General features: G+C 40.5%; 2 protein-coding genes across 6 annotated transcripts; both read right to left on the bottom strand.

Moving 5' to 3' along the window:
* Positions 1 to 2,921: 2,921 nt before the first annotated feature.
* sptssb (serine palmitoyltransferase, small subunit B) lies at positions 2,922 to 6,472 on the bottom strand. 4 transcript variants are annotated; one of them, XM_085130248.1, is made up of 3 exons: positions 6,087 to 6,472; positions 4,773 to 5,039; positions 2,922 to 4,702 (listed from the first exon to the last, which is right to left on the bottom strand). In XM_085130248.1, exons 1-2 carry the CDS (start codon positions 6,131 to 6,133, stop codon positions 4,796 to 4,798), a joined length of 291 nt encoding a protein of 96 aa, XP_084986374.1. In that variant the 5' UTR covers positions 6,134 to 6,472; the 3' UTR covers positions 2,922 to 4,702; positions 4,773 to 4,795. The 4 variants fall into 4 exon arrangements, with proteins under 4 accessions (XP_084986374.1, XP_084986375.1, XP_084986373.1 ...); XM_085130249.1 differs by adding an exon at positions 5,656 to 5,718 and having other exon boundaries at positions 2,922 to 5,039; positions 5,908 to 6,405; XM_085130247.1 differs by having other exon boundaries at positions 2,922 to 5,039.
* A 2,534-nt stretch (positions 6,473 to 9,006) lies between these two features.
* Positions 9,007 to 27,325, bottom strand: nmd3 (NMD3 ribosome export adaptor). Of its 2 annotated transcripts, none has more exons than XM_085130229.1 (16): positions 27,238 to 27,325; positions 24,510 to 24,593; positions 22,388 to 22,522; positions 22,128 to 22,224; positions 20,665 to 20,745; positions 20,068 to 20,196; positions 19,231 to 19,321; positions 17,554 to 17,632; positions 17,040 to 17,136; positions 15,345 to 15,462; positions 12,623 to 12,768; positions 12,169 to 12,281; positions 12,016 to 12,088; positions 11,741 to 11,847; positions 9,735 to 9,805; positions 9,007 to 9,527 (listed from the first exon to the last, which is right to left on the bottom strand). In XM_085130229.1, the coding sequence occupies exons 2-16, from the start codon at positions 24,551 to 24,553 to the stop codon at positions 9,394 to 9,396; spliced, it is 1,515 nt and encodes a 504-aa protein (XP_084986355.1). In that variant the 5' UTR covers positions 24,554 to 24,593; positions 27,238 to 27,325; the 3' UTR covers positions 9,007 to 9,393. The 2 variants fall into 2 exon arrangements, with proteins under 2 accessions (XP_084986355.1, XP_084986354.1); XM_085130228.1 differs by lacking the exon at positions 27,238 to 27,325 and adding an exon at positions 24,945 to 25,079.
* Between the last annotated feature and the right edge of the window lie 412 nt (positions 27,326 to 27,737).

A 27,737-nucleotide genomic window follows, 5' to 3' on the forward strand; every position in this document is an offset into this window, starting at 1 on the left:
GTATCTGAAGGATGGCCCAGGGCATTCATTCCTGCTCCTTTGAGAGAGAACAGGTTTGGTGGCTTTGCCTGTTATTGTTTGAATTTGTTTTATGTGGTACGGTCTGTTGGGTCCAAAATGTTCTTCCTGTAGGCTTTTCTTTTCCTTGTTTAATTTTCCTAAGTAACTGCTGTGATCCACTGATGTGAAGCTGTGTGAGTAAATACAGTTGTGGCCAGAAGTTCATTCTGACTCATCATAAAAAAATGTTGTGGTACTTTTGTGGCCTTTAATGTTTTCTTTGAACTCTTCTTTTTTACAGGGTCGACTGTTGATTGCACAGCGTACATCTTTAAAGACCTTTAAAAACAAGAAATGTGTGTCCAAGTTTGAATATATTTTGTATTTTTTCTACTACACACAGGCTCAAATACATACGGACAAACTCAAACTTGATGGCCACCATCAAGTGTGAGTTATTTGGATATTTGACTAATCTCCTTTTAAGAATAGGTAGAGTTTATTCAAAATGGTTGGTTTCCAGATACAGCCCGGCTTATGAGTTTAGTCCACAAATTTTTGGGAAGGTTGAGGATGGTGATTTGGGAAGATCATTCCAGAAACTCAATGTTAGCCTGTACTTTATAAAATCAGTTATGGATTTATAAAGTACAGCTCACTAGATATCCTCGCTTATATAAGTTTTATTTCTTTTATTTTTATAAACTTTTCTTCTTTAAACTTAATTGCCTTTGAAGATGGATGTTATCTGAGGTTGATATGATAGTGTGGTCCATTTCTTGTCTCGTCTTTGATTGAATTTGGTAAATGCTTGATGGTATGTTTTTGGACTCTGGCATCTGTCCGAGTTTTTGAACACTTCCCCTGTTGGTGGAGTTGTTCACTGCTCAGTTGGTTCATGCCCTCTGCTTCACTCCCTGATGAAGGCTTGTGTGCTGAAACACGTTGGCGTTTAACCATCGCGTGAGAAAAGGTATTATGAATTATATATGAAAAGAGAGTGCTGTGGAGCTCTTTGATGTGTTTTGGCTTATTGTCCTCTTGGAACACCCAACTGCATCCAAGTTTCAAACATCTTCATGTGGCTTTGAGGCGAAGCTTTGAGGTAGTCCTCCTTCTTCATGTTCCATCACTTTGTGCAATGTACCAGTCATACATGCAAACCCTCCCGATTTTCCGGGAGAATCACGAATTTCAGTGCCCCTCCCGAAAATCTCCTGGAGCCACCATTCTCCTGAATGTCTCCTGATTTTCCACCTGGACAACAAAAATGAAAAACCATATCCCAGAATTCATAGCATTGCCCAGCCAATTCCAGTTTCCAACAATGGTGGCAGCTACTTGGTTTCGATATCACTCTTATTACTCTTTCTGGGTTGCAAAATAAACTTTTAGCATATTTTCAGGTGAGAATGTAGCTGTGTAAACTTCAAATATCTGAGCCGACGAGAACAGCGAACTCCCGGCACATCGTTTTCAAACCCCCACGGTCTTTCGCTACTCAGGTTAAACATGATATATAAGTCACTTAGATAACTTAAAAATTTTATAGTTTGACTTTTTTCAGTGTTTTATTTGTTCCTGAGTAAATCAGTTTGGCTGCCTACCCGGCTTTTGGAGGACCCGGCCGACTTAGACCACAAAGGCCTGGTCCTCAGATGGATGCAGCCTCTGAATTTGGACAGCCCCGGCTCAGGGACAGTAATAACTGTGACATTTAACTCACTGTAAAATTCAAGATCTTTGTATATGTCTATGTATATGTAACCCCCTTTTTTTTCTTTTTTTTTTTTTTAATGTCTCCCTAACTCTGAAGTGTCAAGGTTGGCAAGTATGGTACCAGTACCACTGGCAGCAAAGCAATCCCAGAGCATGATGCTACCACCACCATGCTTCACAGCTGGTACAGAGTTCTTTACTCCTCCAAACATACCCAGTCATTGTGGACAAATAGCTCAATAGCTGTCCCGTCGGAACATTGACGTTTGCTTCAGATGGCTTTTGGCTTTTCCATGTGGGCAGCTGCAAAGTTATAAATGGCCTGCATTTGTATAGCACTTTACTCAGTCCCTAAGGACCCCAAAGCGCTTTACACTACATTCAGTCATTCACCCATTCAAACACACATTCACACACTGGCAATGGCAAGCTACATTGTAGCCACAGCTGCCCTGGGGCGCACTGACAGAGGCGAGGCTGCCGGACACAGGCGCCACCGGGCGCTCTGACCACCAGTAGGCAAACATGGGGTTAGTATCTTGCCTAAGGATATTTGACATGCAGCCAGGAGGCAGCCTGGGATCAAACCACCGACCTTCTGATTAGTGGCTGACCTGCTCTGCCACCTGAGCTACAGCCACCCCAGTTCTATAGAACTTTATGATGTTTTATTCATTTATAAATAAATAAATATTTATAAATAAATAAATAAATCATAAAATAAATGTTTTTCATTTTGGAGCAGGGGTTTCTTTCTTGGTTGTCACCCTCTCGGTCCACGGTGGTGTAAAACTCAGTTCACTGTGGACAGAGATGCTGGTTTTCCAGCAGTTTTTAGTGAACGCTGGTTTGAGCCTAAGTGGTTCCTAGAGCATTTCTGAACATCCTAAAAATTTCCTACCTTCACTAAGGAGAAGTTATTAAGCCTTGGCATTGTCAAGTTGAAAGACATTATAGAAGCTTCAGCGCCACTTAGTAAAAGATTTATATGAGTATATGTATATTTGAGCTTGTATGTGTATGTGTGCTCAATCATTTTATTCCGGAAAGATAACTGTTCGAAGAATTCATCATGAGTCCAAAATTACAGTGACAATTATGCCGATGAATATACATAAACTTCTGAACGCAATATTTAAATTGCATTTAAAACTATAAGTATGTATAAATAACCACGCAGAATGAGAAGAGTTGTCCAAGAATCTTCAGATGCATTTTTATTTTCTGATTACTGGAGCGATGTGTCACCATCATGTATAAATATAACATTCATTTTGTGCACAGTGAACAAAAAAAAAAAGAGATTTTTCAGAGAACGCGTCATTGTCTGAGCTGGAAACGTCTGAGACTTCAGCAAATGTTTATCCAAAGTGAAATGAAATGATACAACAATATAAAAAGCACTTTAAGGTAGAGAAACAGAGCAAATAACAAAAGTATGGCCACGAGAGAACACAGATATAAATAATCACAAAAATTTGGTAATTGACATTGTAACCAGCCAAGCATTTACCAGTGTATATAAATATATAAATCCATATAAATAAAATTAACTCATTGTTACTTATGCTTGAACTATAACCAGTGAGCCCCTCACCCAAAGCACAAATAGCTAAAAATGATCCAAAGCACAATGCTCATCGCAGCTACCAGACACACTAAAACTCACTTTCTATCTATAGATCAACTATAGATAAGGAAGACTTTGGTCAGCCATGTCATTGTTTTTCGTTTTGGTTAATTTGCCTACAGTATGTTTGCTTTCTGCATGAAACATCAAACAGTTCTTCTTTGATTTCAGGGGTTTGTGAAGTAGAGTTACGTAATTACCAAAGCCAAGCCTACAACACAAAGGTGTGTTGTATCAATATTTGCTCAAGCTCAGAGCTGAGCACACCTACCAGAAATGCCAACAGTTAATAAACTAGAGATAAAGCAGGGCTCGGCACGTATATCTTCTGTTATTTTGCTTTAATATTACTCACACTAACTGGGAAAATCTGTTTAACAGAGTCTTAACACGAACATTTTAAGACTCATTGCATAGGTTGGGCTTTTTATCAGTCCTCTCTGTTAAGATCAGCTAAATGACGTCTACGTGAAATGTGTAATGTGCCCTGCCAGTCAGTATTACAGCTCATAAAGGCAACTAAAAACAAACAAACACCAAAACAAAAACAAAAAAAACAAAACCCAGTGATAGCGGTTCTGATGCAAAACCCAGAGTGAGTGCACGAGATAACATGGCATCACAGATACATCAGATAAACAAACGTACACGCACTTAAAAAGGAAACGTCGCTGATGTTGCATTGCAAGTTTAGTTTACCTGTTGCATTAAGTCCCACAGAGCCTGACATATAATGCCTTCCACGGCTCTGAAGGAAATTTGCGCTGTGTCTAAAATCATCTCGAACTCACGTAGTCGCCTCTCGCTGTGTAACACTTGAAACGTGACAGTTTGCTCTGTAGTGAGCTGTAAATTGAGAATGCCAGACATAAATTTTACAGACTGGATTCAGACACTATAAAAGGAGCAGTCCGCTTTTTTGTAAATAGTGAGTCTGGAGCTTAAAAGGCAATAAAAGAGAAACAAGTCTAGTAGTACTTCATAGTGAGATGAGCATGCAAATCGACTGCCCGTATATGACCCTATCATGCAAAACACATATGTGGTATGCACTCACACAGGACATATGGTGATAAACACAACAAAAAAACAAAAACAAACAAAAAATCAATAAGGACAAACAACGTATCATAAGACATCTCACAGGACATGTGTGAAAGCACTGTTCTGCTGCCTGTCTAATACCATGGGGTAAGGCTGGAGGGTTTGGGATGTAAAGAAGATAGTAAGGCTCTGATTTCCACATCGTTCCATTAAGATCTTCATGTTTTCAGTCGTGATTCGCGGAGGTGGCTGATTGCCGTGGTTTAGGGCGAGCGTGTTGTAAAAGGAGGGCTCAAGGTGCTCTAGGATCTAAGGAGGTGAGTTATAAGAAAATATGTTGACAGATTCATGCTCATCCACACATTTTCTGTCTCTTTACCTTCATGTTTTGTTTTGTTTCTTTTAGGTCATGAGTGCCATGGTGCTCTCCGGCTGGCCGCCAAAGATGCCTAAGAAAAACTCCAGCGCCAGGCGCACGTGGATGGGTACGAAGACGTATGAGGTGTAGACGACCATGGCGATGGCAGAGAAGAGGATGGAGTTGAAGATGGATTTTTCCCACGGCTCCAGGACATAGATGCCGGTGATGAGCAGGTATTGGTAGTACAACCAAGCCAGGTACTCCCTCAAGTTCTTGAAGTTCATCCTGCAGAAGTAGTAGTAGTAGAAAAAAAAATACAAGGCTCAACAGAAAATGTCTTAAGTACTCATAAGCTGGAAATAACAATGGTGGTGCAATTTTTACTGTTACACAGCTACACATTTTTTATACTTTACATTCATCTACTGCATCTATCTTTGATAATTATGAAATAATAATAAGCATAAAGTAGAAGCCGCATCACAGACCAACGAGCTGAATTTATGGACAAAAAGAACTTTTTAGATTTAAAACCAAGACCAGAATACGTCTTATCAAATATGATAAATGATATATGCTGAAGGGTGGCAGGCAGTGATAGATCCTTCTAGACAGGTAGGGGGTGGGGCCAGCAGGTGCGTTACAGGTGCAGGTGCACTCTTCTAAATGTCGTGCAATTTATTAGAATATGAAAAACAACGTTTCCTTCCCAGTACAAACCCGCTATCATCAACGTGTGCAATCAAATTAACTTTCCTTGTTACAAAAAGCGCCATGAGGCGACTTTTGTTGTGATTTGGCGCTATATAAATAAAATTTAATTGAATTGACAAAAAGAGGTCTAATAACTGCAGGACTGTTGTCCTGAAGCCTCCACAAGGTAGTTTCCTGTGATAGTTACCTTTCTTTTTTCATTAGTGTTAGGATGGTGCCTTGCTTAAAATGCCAAGTTTGACCCAGAAACCTGCAAGAATTTGCGCAAAAGTTATAAATTGTGCCCAAATGACATAAACAAGTGAAACTAGAGTTAGTTATCAACCCACAGCAATGATTACTTAATTTAGATTTTAATACATGTGTATGGACTATATATTAGAAGGCGTGTGCGCTTATTAGCTCTTGAGCCATTACTTCAGCCTGTGCCGTCACTCACCTCGGCAGCCGACGTGAGATTCCTTCGTTATACTGCGATTATGAGACCAGTGGAGTCCCCGCGCCGCTGCTCCGCTGCTTTGTGTAAACCAAAAAGCTGCTTCACCAGTTCACCACCAGCCTATATGTGGTACACACATGACACCACACCCACTACCCGTGCTTAGACTCGCGACTCACCTGGCTCGCAGATCACGCAGGTGGAGTGTCCGAGAGATGCGATGCATATGCCGGTGTTTGTTTACGCAGAGAAAAAGAAAACAGTCCTTGCATAAGAGGCACGGGGGAGAGGCGTTGACTGGGCCGGACCTCTATCCCAGCCATGTGTGGTGTGCTGCTGCTTTGTGCGGCATCTTTAAACTTTGTTCAGTCGGTGTCGCATCGCCTCTGTCCCACCATGCTGCTGCAGCCCGACACTGCGCCACCTCTGACGTAGACAGCAGCGAGCAATCAAGCACCAGCAGCAGCAGGAGGAGGATGGAAAACGGAAAAACAAGCAGAGTCCACACTGGTGTACCGCAACCCCGGCATGCTGTAGTTTGCATTTCATTAGAGGAAACCAAATGATTAAAGCGACATGAGAAGCACGTTCAGCTAAATGCAGCTCACAAAGCATTTCCAAAGCAGCCTCCTCTCCATCCCCTTCTCCGTGATAAGACTAGATGAAGTAATAACAGGCTACAACACCTAATGCCTCTTTAATTATATTTTGCAACTCACACTGAGTGTTTCTGGGATGTCTGGGAATGCAGCCTTAAACATTCTCCAAAGTGTTTTGAAAACAAATGTAATCAGGAGTCCTCACATCTCCTTCTGGACTTGATCATTTCAGTCTATGGATTCATAGCCTGTATACATCTGTGGGACAACTCTCTCATACACACACAGGGCAGGGTGTCTTTCTGTAAGCACACATACAGCTGAGAAATCTTATCTCCTAACTGTGAGCTTTGCTGACCAGCTCACTTCTTATACTGCATTATTGATGTGTAAACACGGGTAGCGCACCGGTGACGCATAGATGCACCGTCAAGCTCGCAGTTAGCGTCAGTGTAACCGGTGTGATTCTGCGTTGTGTCTGATAAAAAAAGGTAAAAGAAAGAAACACCTCCAAGTAAATAATTTGCCCACTCCAGCTCCTCTCCCACAGGGGAATTGTAGAAAAGGGCTGGCATTTATTATTACATTAAACATAAAATAGGCATTTACACGTAACATATTTGACATAAGATAAAACAAAAAACAACATGAAATCCGACATACCTGATAAAAAAAAAAAAAAGGTAAAAGAAAGAAAGGCCTCCAAGTAAATAATTTGCCCACTCCAGCTCCTACGACCAAATACAAAAAGTGGGGAAGAGGGTTAGCTCAACCCACCACAACTTCCAAGCTAGCAAGGAGTATATATTCATGCTAGCATTTATGGCGCCTAAAACACACTTATAACATCTAACAAAAACAGGCTTAATAATGATAATAATTGAACTAAAATCGCAACCAGAAACATCCAGGTGGGTAAATATGCATTATATGTGTGTTTTAAAGTGTTGGAAAGAAATGGCACCCACCTCTCCCACAGGGGAATTGTAGAAAAGGGGAAAGGCAAAAGGGGTACACTGTATTTATAGAATTGCACCAAAGAAGAAGAAAAGAATGAGGAGGGGCTCTAACTGATAATGAACATAACTACAGTTAGGTCCTAAAAGGAGGTCCTAAAAGTCAGGTATAAAAGGAGCAGTTTGGGGGTTTAGAACACATTTTGGGTAATTATAACAATGTGATTTATGACCCTGTTACATCAGGACGATGGATACTGGTCTGAAATGTCAGGCACAGCTCATGAAGGCGCTTCTTCACACCGGACATGTTTGTAAAGGAGCTGTAAAAGCAGTGAAACCACCGACTGCTGCTGCTGCTGCCTGTGACAAGCACTGGGGAAATCATTATTCAAATCGGACATCCACAGTCTTAAGCCTTTAGGGACTTTGTAGTCTGTAAACATGGAAACTACAGGTGAATCAGGCCAACACACAAAAGAGAGAGAAAGAGCAGGGGGGATTCGCTTCATTCGTTTTCCCAAGTAGATCTGATTACCGTTAACAACCTGCTCAGGTTTGTGAAAAACAAGGGCTGCCCCCTCCCCTCCCTGAGTCAAAACGTGAAACTAACACACCCTGTGATACACACATTCCTCTGGTGTTTTATATTACATAAAGCTGGCTAGTGGCGGGCTGAACTGTTCCAGCAAACATGGTGGCATGTTTAACCACAGTTCCAGTATGCTTTGCTTTAATGCATTCACATACAAAAAAAGAAATCAGATTTAATAGAGTTAATTTACCCCCCTGTTAAATACATTCCAAGTTTTTATTGTTCTACTTCATTTATTGCTTCTAAACAACTGATTTAGGATTTTGTCAACATGTTTATATATTTACATTTGAAATCCCACAAGCCTGACATTTATTATAATACATTGCTATATTATCCTGCATATTATCAGAATATCAAGCAACATAATCCCAAAATGTTAAAGTCTTGAATTTTACTGGTCCAAAAGCCTTAAATTTGAGTGTTCATGTGAGAAAAAATGTTCTGAGGAGCATTTCTGGTAAGAGAGTCGGCTTTAATGTGCAGTGAAATCCAAAATGTGTTTGGATCTTTATATTTTTGCACCTTTTGAGTAAGCTGGAGCTAGGAGCTTGTCATAAATTGCCTTTAGTGGCACAATGGGTTAAGCATAGACTTGAGAGCATGATTTGAATGAACTGTGAAGGCACAAATAAGTGCTGACTTAAATGTATTGCATTTAAAGCACATGCTGGTGTGACAGGCTTCAAACAGAGAGGGGAAGAATGCCCATTTTTAAATCAGCTCGCCTCACAAAGACTGCACGCTCGCTGGCTGAAGGTGTTGCAGCTGGACAGCATTTGAATTTTGCCCACAGTAGCCAAATTACACCATTAACAGACTTTGCTCAGCTTGCTGCCAGCCTCATTTAAATGAGTTACTTCCCATATCTTCCTAGCACAAAGCTCCCTCTGGTGGATGAATAAAGCAAAGCACTTCACAACAAGAGCCTCTAAACCAGCAGAAAATGTGTGGGTAAGGATTTATTTCGATAAAGAAGCTGTAACTGCTTCATTTTCATATTATTCTGATATGACAAAGAGGAAAATAAAAAGACAGGAAAATGTGAATCTGAAGACCCAGTTTGGATAAAAATCCACTGAGAGAGCGTGGAGATAAATGATCATATGTTTCATATGACTGAGTGCCATTATGACTCACAGTTGGTACGTTTTAACCATCATAAACCAGTACACCACCGGATTCGTTTGCTCCAACATATCATCTGTCCGTGTTTGAAACGGTCCCCAATTTGCAGACAGTTCTAAATCCGGTGTGCAATTGCACCGTTGTATTGTAAACGGGCCTTTATTTGATAAATCGGCTGTCGGCGTCGCAATGTCAGAACGCCGACTGGTTAGTCCGTCATCATGTCGGCACCCTCTCCTCCCGTGGCGTCCGTTAGACTCAGCTCCTCCAGCATCTCCGCCAGGGAAACGCGTGGTGCTCCGTCATCATCAGTGTCGCTCTCCACCGGGATCTTTGACGCATCTGAAATTGAAAAATCAGCATCTGCTCATTAAGTGTCTCATGCATCATCTGTAATGAACGTCTGACACAACTTCCATCAGAACCTCAAGCAGCCGTTGACGGTAAATGAGCCGTAACCTGACAATAGAAACCTAAACAAAGGCTCTGAAATCTCTCTCGTGATGCTGCTGCGGGAGTAAGTCTGTGCTGCGGTCATCAGCTGCTCACCTCTGAAGATATTGACGTTCTTCCTCAGTGCCTCATCTTCCTCCAGGTCCTCCAGGAAGTCCTGATATTGCCTGAAGACAGAAAAGTAAGTTGAGAGCAAAACCAGTCTGGTTACTTTACAGATAACGAAAGACAAACCACATGATACTCTGCACTCTTACTAAACAACTATTAACTCCTTTGAGTCCTCGTTTCAGGTATCGAAGTGTTTTTCCTATGTGGTCTACACCAGAGCGTGCTGGAAGTAACGGCTTTAATCTTAAAATAATAATAATAAGACCCTTTGGTTATTTAATCTCACCTCAAAGGGAGGGAGTATGTAATCAGTTCTGATTGTTAGCAGTCTATCGACCAGTTTTTAACATGTCATTTTCACATTTTGTGCGTTGATAGCTCAAGCCGACTTAATTTTGGTGAAAAATTGGGTCGAGGTCATAGAAAATGTTAAAGTTGAAAAAACAGCTTAAAACGTTATATTAGACACAATTTTTACAGATCATCTAGAACTTCACAATAATATACTGGGCCTTCGGGGACACGAGTACCTAGGTTGGCTAAGCATTTGACCTTCATTGCTAGCTCCAAAGTAAAGTTGACCTTGGGGGGGAAAAAAAATGTCAAGAAACCATATTGAGTAATACATCATATCAAAGGGAGCGAGCTGTAAGAGACACTTTTTATGTTATCTACACAACGCCCTTCGATGTCACAATGAGACCATAACAGGCTGACGCCAGCGTGACTTGACATCATAAAACATAAAAGTTTTAGTATAGCCTTTTACCTCTGGGAGAGTTGTCTTGTTTAAGGGATATTTCCAAGGCGTTTCAAATTTATGCTAATTTCTTAAGAATACTTCATGAGAAGCACCCCCGACCCCCACTTTTTGATTAGATATTTTTTATTCACCTGAATATTAATGCATAACATTTAGTCCTGTCAAAAGATCAAAAAAATTAACTAATTAATCTCACAATTTTCTGTAATTAATCGCGATTAATTAATTACTTGATCAATAGCCTGGTTGCAATTACATTTTTCAACTTTATATTTAAGCTTGTAACTTAAAAAACAACTTAAAAAAAAACAAAACTATATACTAATAGGTAAGTATACACAAATATATAATATATATTAGTGCTTGTCAAACAATTAAAAGGTTTAATCTGATTCGTCACAGGGTTACTGTGGATTTTTCATTCGCATTTTATTTCGCGTGAGCAAACAGACTCGTGAAAAAAGGGAAAATATACACATTTAACACGTTTATTGAACATTCATGTTAACAAAAAAACTGTAAACATTTATCCACTTTCTCTCCGTCACTCTTGGGGAGGCACGAGGAACCGCAGCTATGTAAAGCGCGTGTCCTCAACGATATTAACAGGTCTGCAGTTTGTTGCCACTTGGCAACTGTGTCTGTCAATATGTTTAGAAATTCTATGAAAAGCTTAAAACTAATAATGAATCATTTTAAGAAGTATTTTCTGTGTATCTGAGTCTGAAGCAGCTCATTCATCTGTTACGCCTCCACTGTCGTCCAAAAACACACATCGGTGAGCTACAGCGCTATATTGGTTGAAACAAATCATTCACACCAATAAATCTGACTTGTATGATTTATTTTTTTCGAGTGAGAACTATACAACTTCAGGTTGACCCTACAATAATGGAAGGAAAACTCCAACAATTAGATGACCCCTATGTGGGAGCACTAAGCGACAGTGGGAAGGAAAATCTCTGGCAGAACCAGGGTCAGGGAGGGGAGCCACGATCGGCTGGGAGTGAAGGGAGGACGACAGGAATACAAAAAAAAACAAAAAAAACAAACAACTATGTTCAAATGTATAAACATCTGAACATAGTCCCAAACAAAAGTGCTTTTTTAACTTTTAAGTCTTTAATCTTAGCTTAAAAACAAAAAAAACAAAACATTCCCAAGACACCTTAGAGGTCAATGCTTGTAAGCCATACATCATTCATCTCAATGAGCTGAGCAGTCTTACCTCTCATCATCCGTGTCCATGTCTTCACGGTCTCTGGCCATCTCCTGCAGTTTCCAGTTCCTGCGCTTCACCCTCCTGCTGCGGTCGTAGCTCTTCTTGATCAGCACCTTTGAATGTACAAATGCTCAAATTCAACAACACACGGCATTTTTGTTCCTATGCGATTTAACGAAGGGATGAACGTTCAGAACTCCGTGCAGGGTTTTAGTTTGCCACTAGAGGTCAGTGTTAATCAAGTCAACAAATCGTGTCCGCTGAGTGCAGGTGACACTTACCACATCAGGAACATGGTGAGGGTTCATCTTATTAAGGTACTCATCATTGATGTTGGAATTGGCAAAGTCAAACCTACAAGATAAGAAGAAAATTAACCACTGACCATTATTACTCTTATTTATCATTGTTATCTGACTGTTCTGCGTACGTACCCCAGCACCAGGTCTCCAATATTGAGAAGGTGGCCCAGGAAAGTACGGCAGTGATACTGCTGACTGGTAGTCATCTCTGATGTTTTCTGAACCCACACTTCAGCCAGGGTGTGCTGTATACACACAAACACAAAGAGGGAAGGGAAAATCCAAAATGTTTAAAGCAATCAAACAACATTACTCCTGTTCTTTCGTCCAAGTTTGCTCATTCAGGTGCATCAATAATAATGCAACACACAAACACACACACAGAAAGACTCAAAAGTGCGACGGGAAACTACACACCGCCCTCGCCTCAAAAGAAACACTCCTGACTGTTTGTGTCGATTTGGCTCGAATCCAACATACAGGTTCAGGGATAATGTAATGGTTTGTTATTGATTTTACTTCTAAGGGAAGAGCAATGTTCCCCCATAATGCAATCTGTTCTGCACCAACACACACGCGCCCTTACTTTGGTGGACCTCGTGCCAGCTCCAGCACCCAGCTTCTGGTCTCTGATGATGTCAGTGTCCATGACTATGAACTCCTCCAGCTGGCTTGGGTTGAAGAGACCGTTGAAGGGGTTACGCCAGTATGTGTTCCCGTCCACCTCGGCAACTACAAAGATACTTTTGATTATTTAGAGTAATTAATTAAAAAAACAAAACAAACAAACACACTTAACTTTCCAGATATTTAAATAAATTTTTCTGGAAAAAATACATACACTACTCAAAAAATATGAAAATAACACTTTTAAATCCGAGTATAGCGGCAAGTCAGTTAAAGTTCTGGGATTTTGACCCGATATAAGGCAAAATTTGGACCCTACAGAGGTTACACAGGTAGGTCCGAGGCACGACACATCCATCGACCTCTACAGGTGAGGCAGCAGCAACCTGACTGCCAAACTGGAAAGAAATCCTTGAACCCCCTGTCAAACCCTGCTGTGGTGCAGTGGTTCCCATGCCGGCCACATGTGATGACAATTTGAAACCAGCTCATGCAAGGAACTGATATCACTGCCTGCCCCCCCGCCTCACATAAATCGAACAGAACACCTCTGGGACATATGTTTCAGTCCTTCTGACAGGTTGCACCTGAGACTGTCCAGCAGCTCAGTGATGCCCTGGTCCAGATGTGGGAGGAGATCCCCAAGGACACCATCCATCATCAAGCACAAGGAGGCCATACAAACTACTGAGCACCATTTGGATTTGCTGTAATGAAATTTCAGGAAAATGGACTAGCCCGCCACGTCCTTTTCACTTTGATTTTTGGGCTGTATTTGAATTCAGTCCACTGTCGGTAGATTAATTTCTTTTCCGTGAAAAGATGCGGCAAGTTGAGCCTTTCAATCCTAACAAATTACCCAGCCTATATCAGTATAGATATCCAGCGTGTGTTTTCTAAATCTTCCTTTCATTTTTCTAAGCAGAGTATTAAAAATATTCCAAGTCTGATTTATCCATAAGTGCTTTTTCTTTCCGTTCGTACTCTAAACAAACTAAACTGTCTATACTGCAACCAAAGTGTACAAGCAGAAAAACAGAAACAGATACTTCTGATACATGAGTTAATTGCCTTGTGCCGCTGAATCTGCTCGACAGCCTTGAGGCTGTTTGTGCTTTTCAACCAGCTAAAAAACTTTCTGCTCCAAATATAGCCTGCTCTTTGAAGAGTAATTAAAAACGTGTGTGCTGCTTCAAGATGTGGAGGACCATCCAGCCTCTCACAAAATGAGCGATTACGCCACACGCGGAGGAAGCAACCCATCACTAATTGTCTCCGTGCTTGTATTGGTAATAAGTCCCTCTAAATCAGATAACTTGGCTTTGATAGAATAAATAATAATCTGAAATATGTTTTGCTCTCTGAGAGCACGTCTAATATCGTGCTGTGACTGGAGAAGAGAGAAGCAGCCGAGTAAAATGTCTGCGTGGTCACCAAACTGGTCTAGTGCGGTTTAGAAGGGTGTCGACCAAGCAGCGACTCTCGGTAATGCAGGAAATACTTTTGGTGTTATGAACAATACAAGAGTGAAAAACAACCAACCTGTGGTCATGTTTCTAAAAGTGCAGATACTGAAAGAGGCTAAACAGAGTCCACAGACGCAACAACTGGTTTATAAAAGTCATATAATGAGAAACTACTCAGATGAATATTTAAACATTCAGCTAGTCGACTGTGATGATCGGCTTCTTATGTAATTACACAATTTCAGTTTCTGAGCAAATGTATTAAGTGCTAAAATCAGCAGCCTTTTTCAACAATGCTAATAACCATTGGTAACAGACTTAAAGAAATTAGAAGACATATTTAAATCTAGTGAATGAATTCCTCTGTTAATTAAAATGTCCATTATTTTGAGCCATCAGCTGTCAAACGGTTTATAAAACGTAAACGTAAAATGTGCTGCTAAACGTCTCATAACACAAAACTGCTACTGTTAATTACAAATAAATTACTGGACAATTTTCTGTTGAATGTCTGCAACTTAACACTAAAAGGCCACTAAAGCTCTTTTCTGAACTGAGTGGTTTCTGTCATATTTCAGAGATGCTTCCAGAACTAAATGACTACATGTGCATCAGAAATTAGTAGAAGTTACCCAGGGAAAAACCCTGAATCTACCATATCTTTATGTATTATATACTGATGTGTCAAACTTGTCATTAAGGCCCAGGGGAGGCCGCCAAATGTTGTCTTTACGGGGCAAAGAGTGAAGCTAATTGTGTTTACTATGAGATCATTCATAGGAATTCAAAATAGGGATGGGCACTTTAAACAAACAAAAAATAATAATAATAACAAAAGTTAAATTACAAGTTAAATACACAGTTTGTCCAATTCAAGGAGATGAGAAGAGTGGATAGAGTCACGTGTGTTATGTGTGTTTTAGGACTGTCACAGGAGGCCAGAGCACACAAAAAGCAGCCACACAGGCACAGCTACAACATCTAAACTCCACACAAGGCCGGCCCGACCAGAAGGTTCGAGATCAAAAGCTACGTGCTGTTAGGTTTTATTTCTTTTTAAAGGACGACAATTATTTACTGCACTTATCCCCAACTTAAACTACATCTCTGCTGACTGCAAGCCGACACAAATACGTGAGAAATGCTTCTACAATTAACCAGGTGAGCTGCAGACAGCGTGAGCAGCTAAACGTGTCACAACTCCTCCGTACTCACTCTGCAGGGTGCGGGGGTCGATCAGATGGATGGTGCTGGTGACGCGGATGCACACGCAGACTTGACCCATGTTCCCCAGGCTCTGCGCCAGCCGAGGTGAAAGGCACACGACGTTGTCCTGGCAACCGGACAACCAGAAAAACAGGGGTCAAACTGAGGTCACGTGGAGTAAAAAGGCTTTGAGCTTGTGCTGAACAGCTTGTTTGCTCAAAAAAGAAATAACGTTGAATGACGTTTTCATTTAAGAAAACAAGTGTCCCTCCATGGAGCCCCTAGTACTGAAATATGAGGTGTTAACAAACCCAGTATATGTCATGATATTAAAGCATTATTAAAGCATTGAACTGCACTGGCATGCTAATCAACTACTGAAAATGACACCTGACAGGGATCAGTTAACCACCTTAATTTTAATGTCATTGCTTTCCAGTTTAATCTAACCTGTCACCGTTAAACACAAATTCAACCCTTTTTATAAACTAACAGAAATATGTCTAATGTGTAGGCCGTAGGCGTGACGAGGACAGTCGGGTGGATCTCACTGCTAACAATGAATCATGGGATAAAACCTAGATTCAACTAAAAGTAGGGCTGGGTATCGTCACTGATTTCTAGAATCGATTCAATTCCAATTCACAAGGTCCCGAATCGTTTCGATCCACGATTCGATTTAATTCGATTTGATTCACTTCGATTTGAATCTGGGAAATTTTGACAGTCAGAAATATTATAATTCAGATCAGTACATTTACATATTTTTTGTATCTATAAAAAGGAAGCTGACACATGCAAGACTTTATCAAAGGTGTGAGCATCACAGCAGATGCCTTTGTGTCAAAGTAGCTGAGGATAAAACACAGAAAAACATGGAGGTGATTTTCCTGGCCTGGTATTTTATAAAAATATTCTGCAGTACATCAAAAATGAAAGAAAACCATTAATCAACACATGAACGTTACCTCTGACGTTACAGCGGTTTTATTAGAGACACGGCTAAGCGTTTTGCATTTTGCATAATTTTGAAAAGTTTAAATTTGTTCAGTATTGAACGGCAGAAATTAGGTTTTCTTTTCGGAAGTATATAAAACGGAAAAAAAAACGTCGGCCGACAGCGCTGTAAACAACGGTAGACTTGTGCGTAACAAGCAGAGAGAGAGAGAGAGCTGTGCATCGCGGTCGAAGCAAAACAGCAAAAGTCAGAGTGAATTCATGACGATGTTTTTGTGAAGCGTAGTTTGGATCTTCTTTTGCTGCTGGTTCGGTCAATATTGTTTGGAGAAACTAACAGCTTTAGAATCAGCGCATTAGGGGCGTGAACACAAACAGCGTGAACGGACCCGCCGACAGATCAGAATCAGTGAGCTGTCGGCTTTCAGCCCCGACCGTGAGAAAGGCGACATCTCACTGATTCTGATCCACAGTTGCGCTGTGTGTTTAAGTCTTTGTGCAGAATCCGTGTTCCTGCTCTCATTTACTGTCTTAGCTGTTTGGTGGTTGTTGAGATTTTGTGAGATTTCACCAGAGATTCTGGCATTTCGGGCAAAATACATTTATATTAAAAAATCGATTCAGGATTTTAATGAATCGATTTCACGTTATCCAAGCCAGAATCGATTTTAATCGATAAATCGATTATAAAAACCCACCCCTAACTAAAATGACTTCCAAATATAAATGCAACTGTTTGCTGGATACCTTGCAGACCGGTACGATCTCCATGGAGAAGGTGCTCTTGTAGTTGTATGTGTTTGAGTGGATGTCGTGAGAGATGAGGCGCTGAGATGTCTTTGACCTTTAAAGTTAAAAAGAAAGAATTAATTTTTATTAGTAATATTAAAACATTCACCAACACATGAAAGCTTGTTAAGTGTCAGTCGGACAAAAGGCCCTAAAAGCACTGAGATGTTGTGCACACATGGAAAGGAAACATCCTGTGTAGATCATGATTATATAAACAGTTTCTGCCATGCAGACGCAACACTTGCACGCAATTTCAAATTAATTAAAAACTTTAATATATTCCCTTTCTTTTTAATGTTTACATTCTTTTCTGATTCAGATGTATTACCGACAGGCTACATTTCGCTAACACCTGCTAGCTAATCACCTCCGCTTCTACATACAAACTGAAGCCTGACAGACGTCATCACTGAACGCTGTGAAGGTCGTGCTGCGTGTTTTCAAAGGCATGGACTGAAGCAATGTTTACCTGCAGGGCACGGTGCACTGCAAGAAGTCCACCATCTTCTGAGCGTGCTGCTTTGAGCCGTAGTAGAAATCAATGCCCTCTGCGAGAAAAAGCAATACCATCAAATACACTTCGCAGATATATTTATCACAGGCGTGCTTCGCAGGTCATCCCCGCGCCAAAGAACATATGCATGAAAACGGCACATACCACAGAGCAGATGAAGAGAAAAGAAAAATATGGCAGCCACATGTAAAGCTTTCAAGTCCCGCCGAGACATGGAGATGATTTAAACAACCTCATCGGGCCAAATTTCTGCTTACAGTCCCATCCAAGAATACAGAGGACTGCTGCTGCGATGTCACTCAATGCACAGCATGTGAGCCTCTGCGCATATAAGTATGTATAAAGTAGCACTTAGCATCCATAAGTAGGGTAAGAAACAAGCTTGCTCTGCAGGCAGCTGGTAAGGAACGCCCGCTCTGATTAGAGCGCACTGATTAGATGTACAACGTGTGCCCCTGAGAGGCCCACGCGAGGACAGCTGCATGGAGTTATTGGTGCCAGTGATATGCATGCATGCATGACTGGCTGTCTGGTACGGGAAGAGGTAATTAACACTCGACAGATCATTATGTTCTCCTTCGCTCTAACCCACATTAGTTCCGCTGGTGACAACTAGGGCAAGTTTCCCACTTTGCAGTATAATTTGGGTAAAAGTCCTCACAGCAGAGACGAGGCATTTCCCCTTTAACCCTCGGCACCCCGTAACAGCCGCGGCAGGCTGGCAGGTTTCCACTACTGCCTGTGTATAAACACATTATTGCACACACAACACTTTAATAGATTTAAATAATATGCGCACATTAAAAAGAAGCAAGTGTCAATTAAATATTTGTAATATTTTCAGTTTTTTCCCCTCGTTCATCAGTAGTACATCTAGACTCTCAGTCCACTGTTTATGTCAGCTGTCAACATGCCCGATGTGAAGCGTCCATGTCTATTTAGTCTTGAGGACGCTGTAGAACGTCGTCAAAGGAGTCTGATACGAGTCGAACGAGCCAGCGAAGCTCATTTCTCACTAATGACAGTGACGCTGAAGTATGCTGTGGCTATCCCGAACATTTCTGTCAGTAAGAGCAGCCGTTTTCGTTGGTGTTAGCCGCTGTTTCTGAAGTAGATCTAATGCCGTCAGACTCGGGCAATTGGCGTATAAACTTTCATAAGATGCAAGAATATAAATCAACTGTTTATCATAGGGAAAGTGAGATTTTTAGGACACTCGAACCTAAGGTTAGCTTCCATAACATTATCTTTTAACCAGCTGCTGCCGTTACAGCCAGCTTATTGTTAGAAATGGGAGGTCTGCACATTTAATCTGCTGACAATTTAAACTGGGAATAAAGCAGCATTTTTAATGCACATTCTCTCAGGTAAGAGCTCTGACTTCTGGAGACGTGGCTTCAGCTGGAAGAGGAAGAGGATGAGGTGGAGATGAGGGAGGAGAGAACAGCGGAGATGGCAGATGAAGAAGAGGAGCAGACAGAGATGATGAAAAGATAAATAAATATAGACATTCAATTCATTTATCGTTTGTGTTTATCAGCTTCTCTCTCATTCTTAGGAACCTGGAACATTATTATAGAATTCTATTGGTGTACACAGCATTGAGCACATAATCATAGATCATTGACCTACCATGTATTTCTTTAATGTTGAGGGTATTCTGGTGGAGTTTATGCTTCAGGATCAGCTGCTCCAAATAGTAGAAAGTCTTTTTGTGTACAGTCTGATGGACAAAAGAGAAATCTTCATCACAGAGAAACTCATACTCATCCCTTTAAACAGCACAAACCTCGATAAGTAGCTTTGCATTTGCCTGCCAACACTCAACTTAATGGCATTCAATACAGCTGGGTTTTTTTCCACGTCTGAGCAAGCTGTTTATTTCATGCATCTACGATCTGCTGAGCCTTTTCTGTCATGCAGCTACAGAGCAAAAGCTTTTTCAGTGACTGGCTTTTATTATGAAGTGGCTGAGTTATATAATAACATAGCTTAGCTTCATAGTAACATAACTATTTATTAATCACTGAACTGCTAGTCTACGGTCTCTGCAGCAGTAAAGTTCAGTACGTCAGTACAGAGTGTCTTGAGTTGGATTTCCCAACAAAGACTCGGAGAGCTTTGTTTGTATGTTTATATGAAACACTAATGGCGCTATATATAGAAAGAGAAACAGTCAATGACCCAAAAATACATAAAAAGTAAACATTACTCTTCTGAATGAAATTTGACGTCTAAAGTCGAGTCAGTGGAAAAAGAGGCTTTGCACACATTTTTCAGCTTTATTTTCTAACACTTTACTATGACAACCAATTTTACAAATGTGCTGAAATATAACCATTCACCATCCACTTCAATAACTAATAAAATGGTTCATGGTTTATTTAAAAGTGCTTTTAAAAAGGTTGAAAGCAGCCAGAATGGGAAAATCGTTTGTACTTATTAGAGTGTAAGGCCACAGGTATCTACCTTCTGACGAACTTGAACGACGGCCTTCCAAAAGTCTTTGGCCTCCACACGGTGGCAGTCGTCACACATCTGGGACTGGATGACAAACTCGACCACAAACACCTGTTGTAGGATGGCGCCATTCATCACCTGGAGAAGACAACAACAAGTCGCACCATATGCTCCAACTCCATGGGAAACGATGACAAAAACTTGTGGCTGAAATTCATTAAACAAGCTGTTCGGGGAGAGCATATTTGAATTGTTACGCTTGAATTTTTATGTGAACAGGGAGAACTGCAGGCAGAATTATAAAGACCCTCCAACTGCACAAACAAAAAAAAAAACACAAGTCTCAGGTTCTCACTAAAGGTCAAGGAGATGCAATGACAGCCAATGGAGAGGCTCGCTACTCTCACTTAACTCTGAAGAACAGACAGATCGCTTGTTCTTCTGATAAAACAACCTCGGGGTCACTTAGTAGTGGATGCACGTCCTACGACTTGTCACCACTTATGAATATTCTTATTAAAAGATTTTGTTTTAAACTTTCTGGACAAAAAGCACCTTGCCCATCTCATATTGTTAATTACAAATAGAATTTTCCCGTTTTCTAACCTCTTTCTGGATGGTCAGTTTCATCTTAATCCTTTTGGAGTGCGGCTCTGTCCACAGGAATCCAGCATCGATAAGTCGCACCTGTGAAGAGAGATGTTTTAGATCTGCGAGCACTGTCTGAGTATTGAGAAGTACAATAGTGAACGTGGTGCACATCATAATAAAAAAAGAGATAGATGGGAAGGATGCTGTAATGTAATAACGTATCACAGAGTACCTGCACAGAATACATTAAACTAGAAGGGTTTTAAGAGGACAACATTAACCCTTTAAGACCTACCATAGAACCAAGTCCGCCAGAGCTTATATTATATTTTTACATGCTGTGGAGCCATTTTTGGGAGCATTTCAAGTTGCTATACATCAATACAACCATTACAGCCTAGATTTTAATAATATGTATGAATTAAGTGCATAATAATTACATAAATTGCAAAAAAGTGCAATAAACTACAAAAAAAATTTAAAATCGTTTTTATTTTTTTAACATATATTTCTAGTTAGAGAAATTTAAGAGGCTTATCCCTCAAAACTGTAAATACAAAAAAGTTGCACAAAATAGTTTCCCACCACAGGAAATTTATTTTGAGTGCCTTCATAGTTTTATTTTTGAAATACACCAATTTTTATACACTGCAGGAAAAACAAAAATAAATATTATAGTGCAAATTTGCAAAAAAGCAGCATATGCATCAAAATAAACTATTTCCAGCAGTGCAATATGAGTCCTAAGCATCCCAGAAACCACACAGAAAGTCATAAAGTCAAACATAACTTTTAAAAACACCAGTATAGGCTCATTGACGCCCGGACGGTAAAAAACTACATTTCCGCGAAAATGACGTCACTTCCAGTTTCAGGCAGGTCATGGCGGACATGCGATAGTTCGCGCTGACGTCTAATCCAATGTAGGAAGTGTTATGAACAGCTGATCGGATCGGCAAAGCGTGTTTCTGGAATATTATGTTTTTGTTGCTGCAAGCGCTTTTTATGCAGTTTTTGCAAAGTTATATGTGGAAGGAAACTGTGACCGAGGACAAGCTGATGGCATAAGATGTAAGTACAACTCCTCAGGTTTCATATGCAAAAAAAAATATTGCGCTAGCTTACGTGGTTGCAGAGCTACCGGGCTTTAAAAATAGTTACGCAAAACAGAGCGTGCCCGCTCAGACCGGTTTTAAAGGGTTAAGGTTCTGATTAAACTTTACTGTCATTAAAAATGTAACATATACTTAAGGATATGAATTCTTAGCTTGCATATGTCTAAGATGGTCCCTCCCCTCACACAACCCAAAAACACAACAAAAAGAAAATGCGCTCAATAAAAAGGCAGGACTGAAACAAGCAGGTTGTGAATCTCATATTACAAACTGGCCCTTATATTTAATTTATTCTAGAAAGCTTTCACTTATGTAGAAATATGCTATTCGTCTTTAGTGACACTGAGTAAGAAAGAGGCTTACTTTAGACATAGAGCTCTTTAGTTTTTTCAAGCAAAGAGCAAGCAGCTCCCTGGACTCCAGAGCACACTGTACCCAGGTCGCTGGAGGCTGCAAGTACCTGTGTAAAAGAGGAAATACATTTAAATAAAAACACACCTTTCTGACTGCTACATTTCACCTGTAAATGCCTTCTAAAGAGAAACGGTGATATAATGGGTGTATTGCAGTGTACAAAACAAATACAACTGTTATGTGTTTGTTATTAAACGCATGAAACGCACCGTTCACACTGCTTGCAGAAATGCACTGTGACTTGCTTGGGGATTCCCTCTGAGATGTCTACCTGTGTGCGCAGGCAGGCCACACACATGTTGGCTGGGTTAGGAGGAATGGGGACACCACAGGTACAGCAGAGGCTGGAGGGCAGAGACGCCAAAGTCAATGAAATACGAATAAATGCTGGGTTGTTTCAGACCCTTTTGTTGATGATATATATGGTATATAAAAGGTTTCAGCCTCTTCACTAAAGACAGCATGTACAAAACAATGGGAGATTTTACAAAGCAGGTCGCGGCTTATGTTGTCGCGTTTTTCCCATATTTTTCTCATCACCTGAGCTTTTTCTGAAAATAAACAGTCACGATGTTCACTTTACTTGATGACATAATTCATCTCAGTGGTTCTGGCAAAACTACACTTACAGTGCGCCATAATCAATTTAAAATCAAAAGCTACTGCTAGTTGTTATATTGGACTGAAGACAGCTGCAGCCCTTTTACAGCCTAGGGACATGTATTCAGATCAAGCCTATTATTTGAATAATAAATAAAATATTAATTATTTCAATTTTAAGTCTTAACAAAGACTGCTCCATGATCTGTATTCCACTAGTGATGTGCCGGGGCAGAGAAATGCTATCTTCTGAAAACTTTCCCACTTTTTGACAGGTTTGAGATCCAAGTGTTCTGAAGCTTGAAGAGCAGAAGTAATTTACATGAAAACTAGAGAGAAGATATCAGAATCTGTGGGCTGCTAATCATTAGGGAATTTCTTTTGGTAGCCCCTCACATAATCACTGATACCAGAAATTCTGTAGTGTCCTACTGGTGTCAGCTTTATGGCACTGGTAACCAGTTTTATTTGGTTAAAACATGTAGAACTGGTTCGAGATTGGCTAATAGCACTGGATCGGTGGAAAGGGATTTGAACCAAGTTTGTCAACGGGGCTCTTAATTAGGAACTTTTGGTCCAAATCAGCAACACACCCACTGAAAAGATGGTATATTTTATTTTACTGCAGTTGTGCTTTATGGATGATTTAATGAAAAAACAAACAAACAAAAAAAACCCAATCATTGTCCCCCACATGACTCCATCAGAATCTGTTCTGGGGTTTTTTGGTACAATAACTAACGGAAGAAATTATGTATAACCGATAAGCCTGATTTAAAAATGTTGATTTAAGAAAAAAAATAAAATAAAATAAATTTCTTATGCTACAACTTTGACCAGCCGCCTATGCCATGTATTGATATTACCCCTGAAAGTTAACCAAAAATGCACTTTTTCATTTTTTTTTTCCAGTGAATTATAACAAAGCAGATCAAAAATCCAGAGTACCAGTGCTTCTTCCCATTATGTTACATTACAAACATGACCACTAGTGCAGTTTTGCTATTGAAGCCATGATTATACTGCTGCTCAAAGTTGATTACTAAAACAAATATACAAATATATACAAATATAATATACAAATATTTTGGTTGATTTGCTTGCAGTTTTAAAACAGAGCTTACATGTGTCCAGCCCTACATTTTTCATGTGTCTATCGACTGTACTTATGATGTTATAACATTACAATGTTATGAGGGCTCAAAAATGCTGGAAGCCCAACATTTCAAACCACCCTGAATGTATACACTTTGCATATGCTGGGGGGCCAAATCCACTTGAGTAATGGACACTTGAAAGAAAAAAATTATTTTTCATTCCATTTCCTGCTGATTGAGTAAATATTACAAGTTGTACTACATAAAGAATAATATCATTAGATGTCTAACCTGAATAGAACAAAATCCTGTAGTTTCCAAATGGCACTCAAATTATAAGTGAGAAGATAACTTTGTTAAAGAAATGCATATTTCTTTATCCCCAAATCAGAGATGTCGAGCAGAAAACTTTATGACTCAAGCTGCTGCTGCTATGTAGTTGATTATGCTGCCTGCTGATAGTTAGCAAGCCAAATATCGGCCAATATATCCTGTGTCCTTGCCTCCTATTGGTAGTTTAATACCACCCTTAAAGGAAATATAGGCTTTATAGTTTGAGGCAGAGGTGCTATCCACAGTCTGGAGAACGAGCTTTGCTGTTAAAACTCACACAGTGCTAAAGGGCTGCACTTACATGTTCCCCTGGCTGCTTGAGGCAGGAGCCTGCATGTACTCCATCCTTGCCAAGCTGAGTGGGTCTCAGGTGGTCCAGTTATCTCTGAGGACACAAACATGACAGATGTAAAGTGGCCCTGTCAACGCTGAAGCACAACAGACGACTGGGAAAAAGAGAGTGTTAATAAACGTTAACCCAGATAGGCTTATTTAGTTTCCAAGCGTTCATTTAGAAACGGAGATACAGATATCTAAACAACGATAAAGCTGCCCTAAGTACAGTTAGCACTGCTAGCCTGACTGATGCTCTTGATACAGTGTGTTAGCACTGGAGGCTAAACTGCTAACTCTTCTGAGTGATTCTCAAAAGTTTTCGCGGAGAAACAAACACACAGAGTCGACTGAAAGTATTCAGTAACTACAGCTAAAGTGACCAAGTGTTGACAAAACTTACTGATCTTATTTTGATGAGAAATCAACAGCACACAGTAAACGAGGTAGCCCCACGTTTTACCCACAGAGGACCGAGAGAGGTTCGATGGCGTCAGGCAGGACTCAAGGACCCCGGGACTGTCTTTGTTTGCCTGAATACATTTGCTCATAAAAATTTTAATCAAATAAAAATGCCACTTAAATACCAAATAGATAAAAAAATTATTACTCGTTTTTCCAATTTAAATCTTGTATTAGATAATCTGATAGATAATCGCTGATGGTGGTATATATAGTCATATATCTTAAAAGGTATAGTAAAAGTATAAATTATTACCAGAAGCGTTTTAGGCAATTAGTTAAAGATCATTTTAATGTATTATTGTGAAGAGGAGTTTAACATTTAACTGACTGAATTAAAATTAGAAAGTCTCATTTAGTAGGTAAACAGGCATGCATAGCATACCATAGCGAAGCTATTTATATTTATAACAATACATCAAAGCTCAGTTGATAAACTTTAACTTTTGTGCCCTTTCTCTTTGTTTTTCTTTAGTAAATACGGTAAAAACAGAGTCATTTAAACTTTCCACCAAAACTCCTGCTAACATCTTTTTTTTTATTCATTCGTTTGCCAAAATTCTTTGGCTCTCGGAGGAGGCGGACGCACTTTTTCCTCCTCCCCCTTATCTTCCCTGCTTATGTCCTTGTCTAGTCTCGTGTTTTGTTTTTTTTTTTTTGTATTTTCCCTGGAACATTCTCTCACAGTCTGTTCTCTAAAACCTAAAAGAGGGATTATGGATTGGATGAACTGGTCCCTAAATGCAATTGACACCCCTTTCTCAACGAGAAGTTTGGGCTTGGGTGAGCCTGAGTGCTGAAGATATCTACCTATTTGGAACCATGGTAACAGGGTTCTGGTGGATCGGAGCTGGCTTGGCCCTGACTTATCGAAGAATTAAGAAAGTGGAACCGGCTGTTCAAACCCCCACAAGGCTGCCCGCTGGGATTGGAACGATGGGAGAGGCGTGAGTTTCTCAAAATGGGCTCATTGAGTCAGCACGGATAAGATCTTGGAGAGGCTACGGCTGCTGTGAATACTCAGAATAAGATCTCTGACTGCAGACTGGATACATCTCGGAAGGGCTAGCCCGGAATAACATCTCTGGGCGCAAAATTGGATGACATCTCGGGGAGGCACACTGCCGTGAGTTCTCAGAAATCGGCTCCTTGAGCACAAGAAATGACAACATCACAGAACGCAAGTATGGCGAAGCTCGCGGCTCTCCAACGGGACCAGTGTTGGACTGTAGAACTGCTTTGAAATTCATATGAGCTGTTTGCACTAAAGTAAAAAAATAACATCACTTCATGCGGATACCCTCTCGGCGCCAGCTACAAGGCCGGAGCTGAACAAAACACCCTGATAACGACTGTGTTTAGTCTGTTCCTTCCCATTCCATGCAAAGCCACCTGGTTGGCTGGAAGACTGTTTACTTAGCCTGGCAGGGCGAAGGACACTGTCTCAGCTGAACTATGGACACGCACACACATACATATACTGATACTGATAAGCACTCACCGACGCATCACCCTCCCTACCCCAGATCCTACGCCACCTCCAACGCTTACCTCCCCTCTGATGTGGACATCGGGTCAGTTGGAGGCGCAGTCGAAAGATTGCAGCGGTCCCAGATCAGATGCTCACACTGGAACTCTTTCCCATGTTGCTTGTCTGTGTTTATCGTGCTATGGTGTGTTGATATCTGTGCATTCCTGTATTATCCTTTTGTGTTACACATTTTGATGTTTTTTTCCTCGCTACCTAGCCTGACCTGTCTCCCCAATGTGATGTTTGTGTATTGTATGTACGGTCGGCAAGGTCTGTCATCTCGGTTGTGGGCAAAAGACCTGCAACTGACAAATAAAGGCTATCTCATCTATCTCATCTCATCTCATCTCATCTCATTTTATTGTACGTTAACAAATAGAGGGGCTAAACTGAGGACGTGTTGACCTCACATTTCCCTCCTGGTGCGACTGATACTATAGTTCTAAAAATAATTTTACAAGTTTTCTCTGTTTGTTTGGTTTGTTGGTTTGTTTGTTTTTTAGTGGTGGTGGGGAGGCCCTAGGACTTCTGACACAAGCATTAATACAGGAACTCCCCTTTTCTCCTATAACATGACAATTCTACCTTGCCACAAACACGCTGGGCCTAATGAAAGGTTATTTATCTGATTTAATTTTATAATGAAATGCTGCGTATTAGCATGTATTTAAAATTATTGATTCACGGAGGTCTTCAGACTCACCTGTGGTATGACTGGTCCTTGGACGCCTTCGAGTTCTGTCGTAAATCTCCCGTGCGGTTTCTCTCTTGGTGTCTTGCTTAACCCGTGGTGAGATTTTAGACATGGCTGATATATAATTGACAGTGTTGGGGAGTAACGGAATACATGTACCGCCGTTACGTATTTAAAATACAAAATATGAGTAACTGTGTTCCGTTACAGTTACCGTTTGAAAAGGTGGTATTTAGAATACAGTTACTTTGTTCAAATTAATGGATTACACAGCGGTACTTTCCTGTTTCATATTGTGGCGGGTCAGGCCTGTTTGGGTTTTGTTTGACAGCTATGTTCTGTTCAAGCGGCAGCGTTACGGTTGCCATGGTTACAGGGTGACGCTCTCTCTTCTTGTGTTTCCTGGGTGAAAGAGGCCTTTTGTTATTGTTGTGCTAAGCTAATAGGCAGAATGCTACCGGTATAGCTCTAAAGAATGTAGCATCATAGGCAGTGTAGTCTGTGCTGCA

This window comes from Neolamprologus multifasciatus, chromosome 14 (genome assembly GCF_963576455.1).
Source record: "Neolamprologus multifasciatus chromosome 14, fNeoMul1.2, whole genome shotgun sequence".
NCBI classification, from domain to species: Eukaryota; Metazoa; Chordata; class Actinopteri; order Cichliformes; family Cichlidae; genus Neolamprologus; species Neolamprologus multifasciatus.

Coding starts and splice junctions, on each gene's coding strand:
- sptssb (XM_085130248.1), bottom strand. CDS start 6,133: ATGCATCGCATCTCTCGGACACTCCACCTGCGTGATCTGCGAGCCAG. Junction 5,040..6,086: donor CTGCGTGATCTGCGAGCCAG/GTGAGTCGCGAG, acceptor CTACTTCTGCAG/GATGAACTTCAAGAACTTGA.
- nmd3 (XM_085130229.1), bottom strand. CDS start 24,553: ATGGAGTACATGCAGGCTCCTGCCTCAAGCAGCCAGGGGAACAT. Junction 12,089..12,168: donor ATTGGAGACCTGGTGCTGGG/GTACGTACGCAG, acceptor CTTATCTTGTAG/GTTTGACTTTGCCAATTCCA. Junction 9,806..11,740: donor ATGGACACGGATGATGAGAG/GTAAGACTGCTC, acceptor TTCTGTCTTCAG/GCAATATCAGGACTTCCTGG.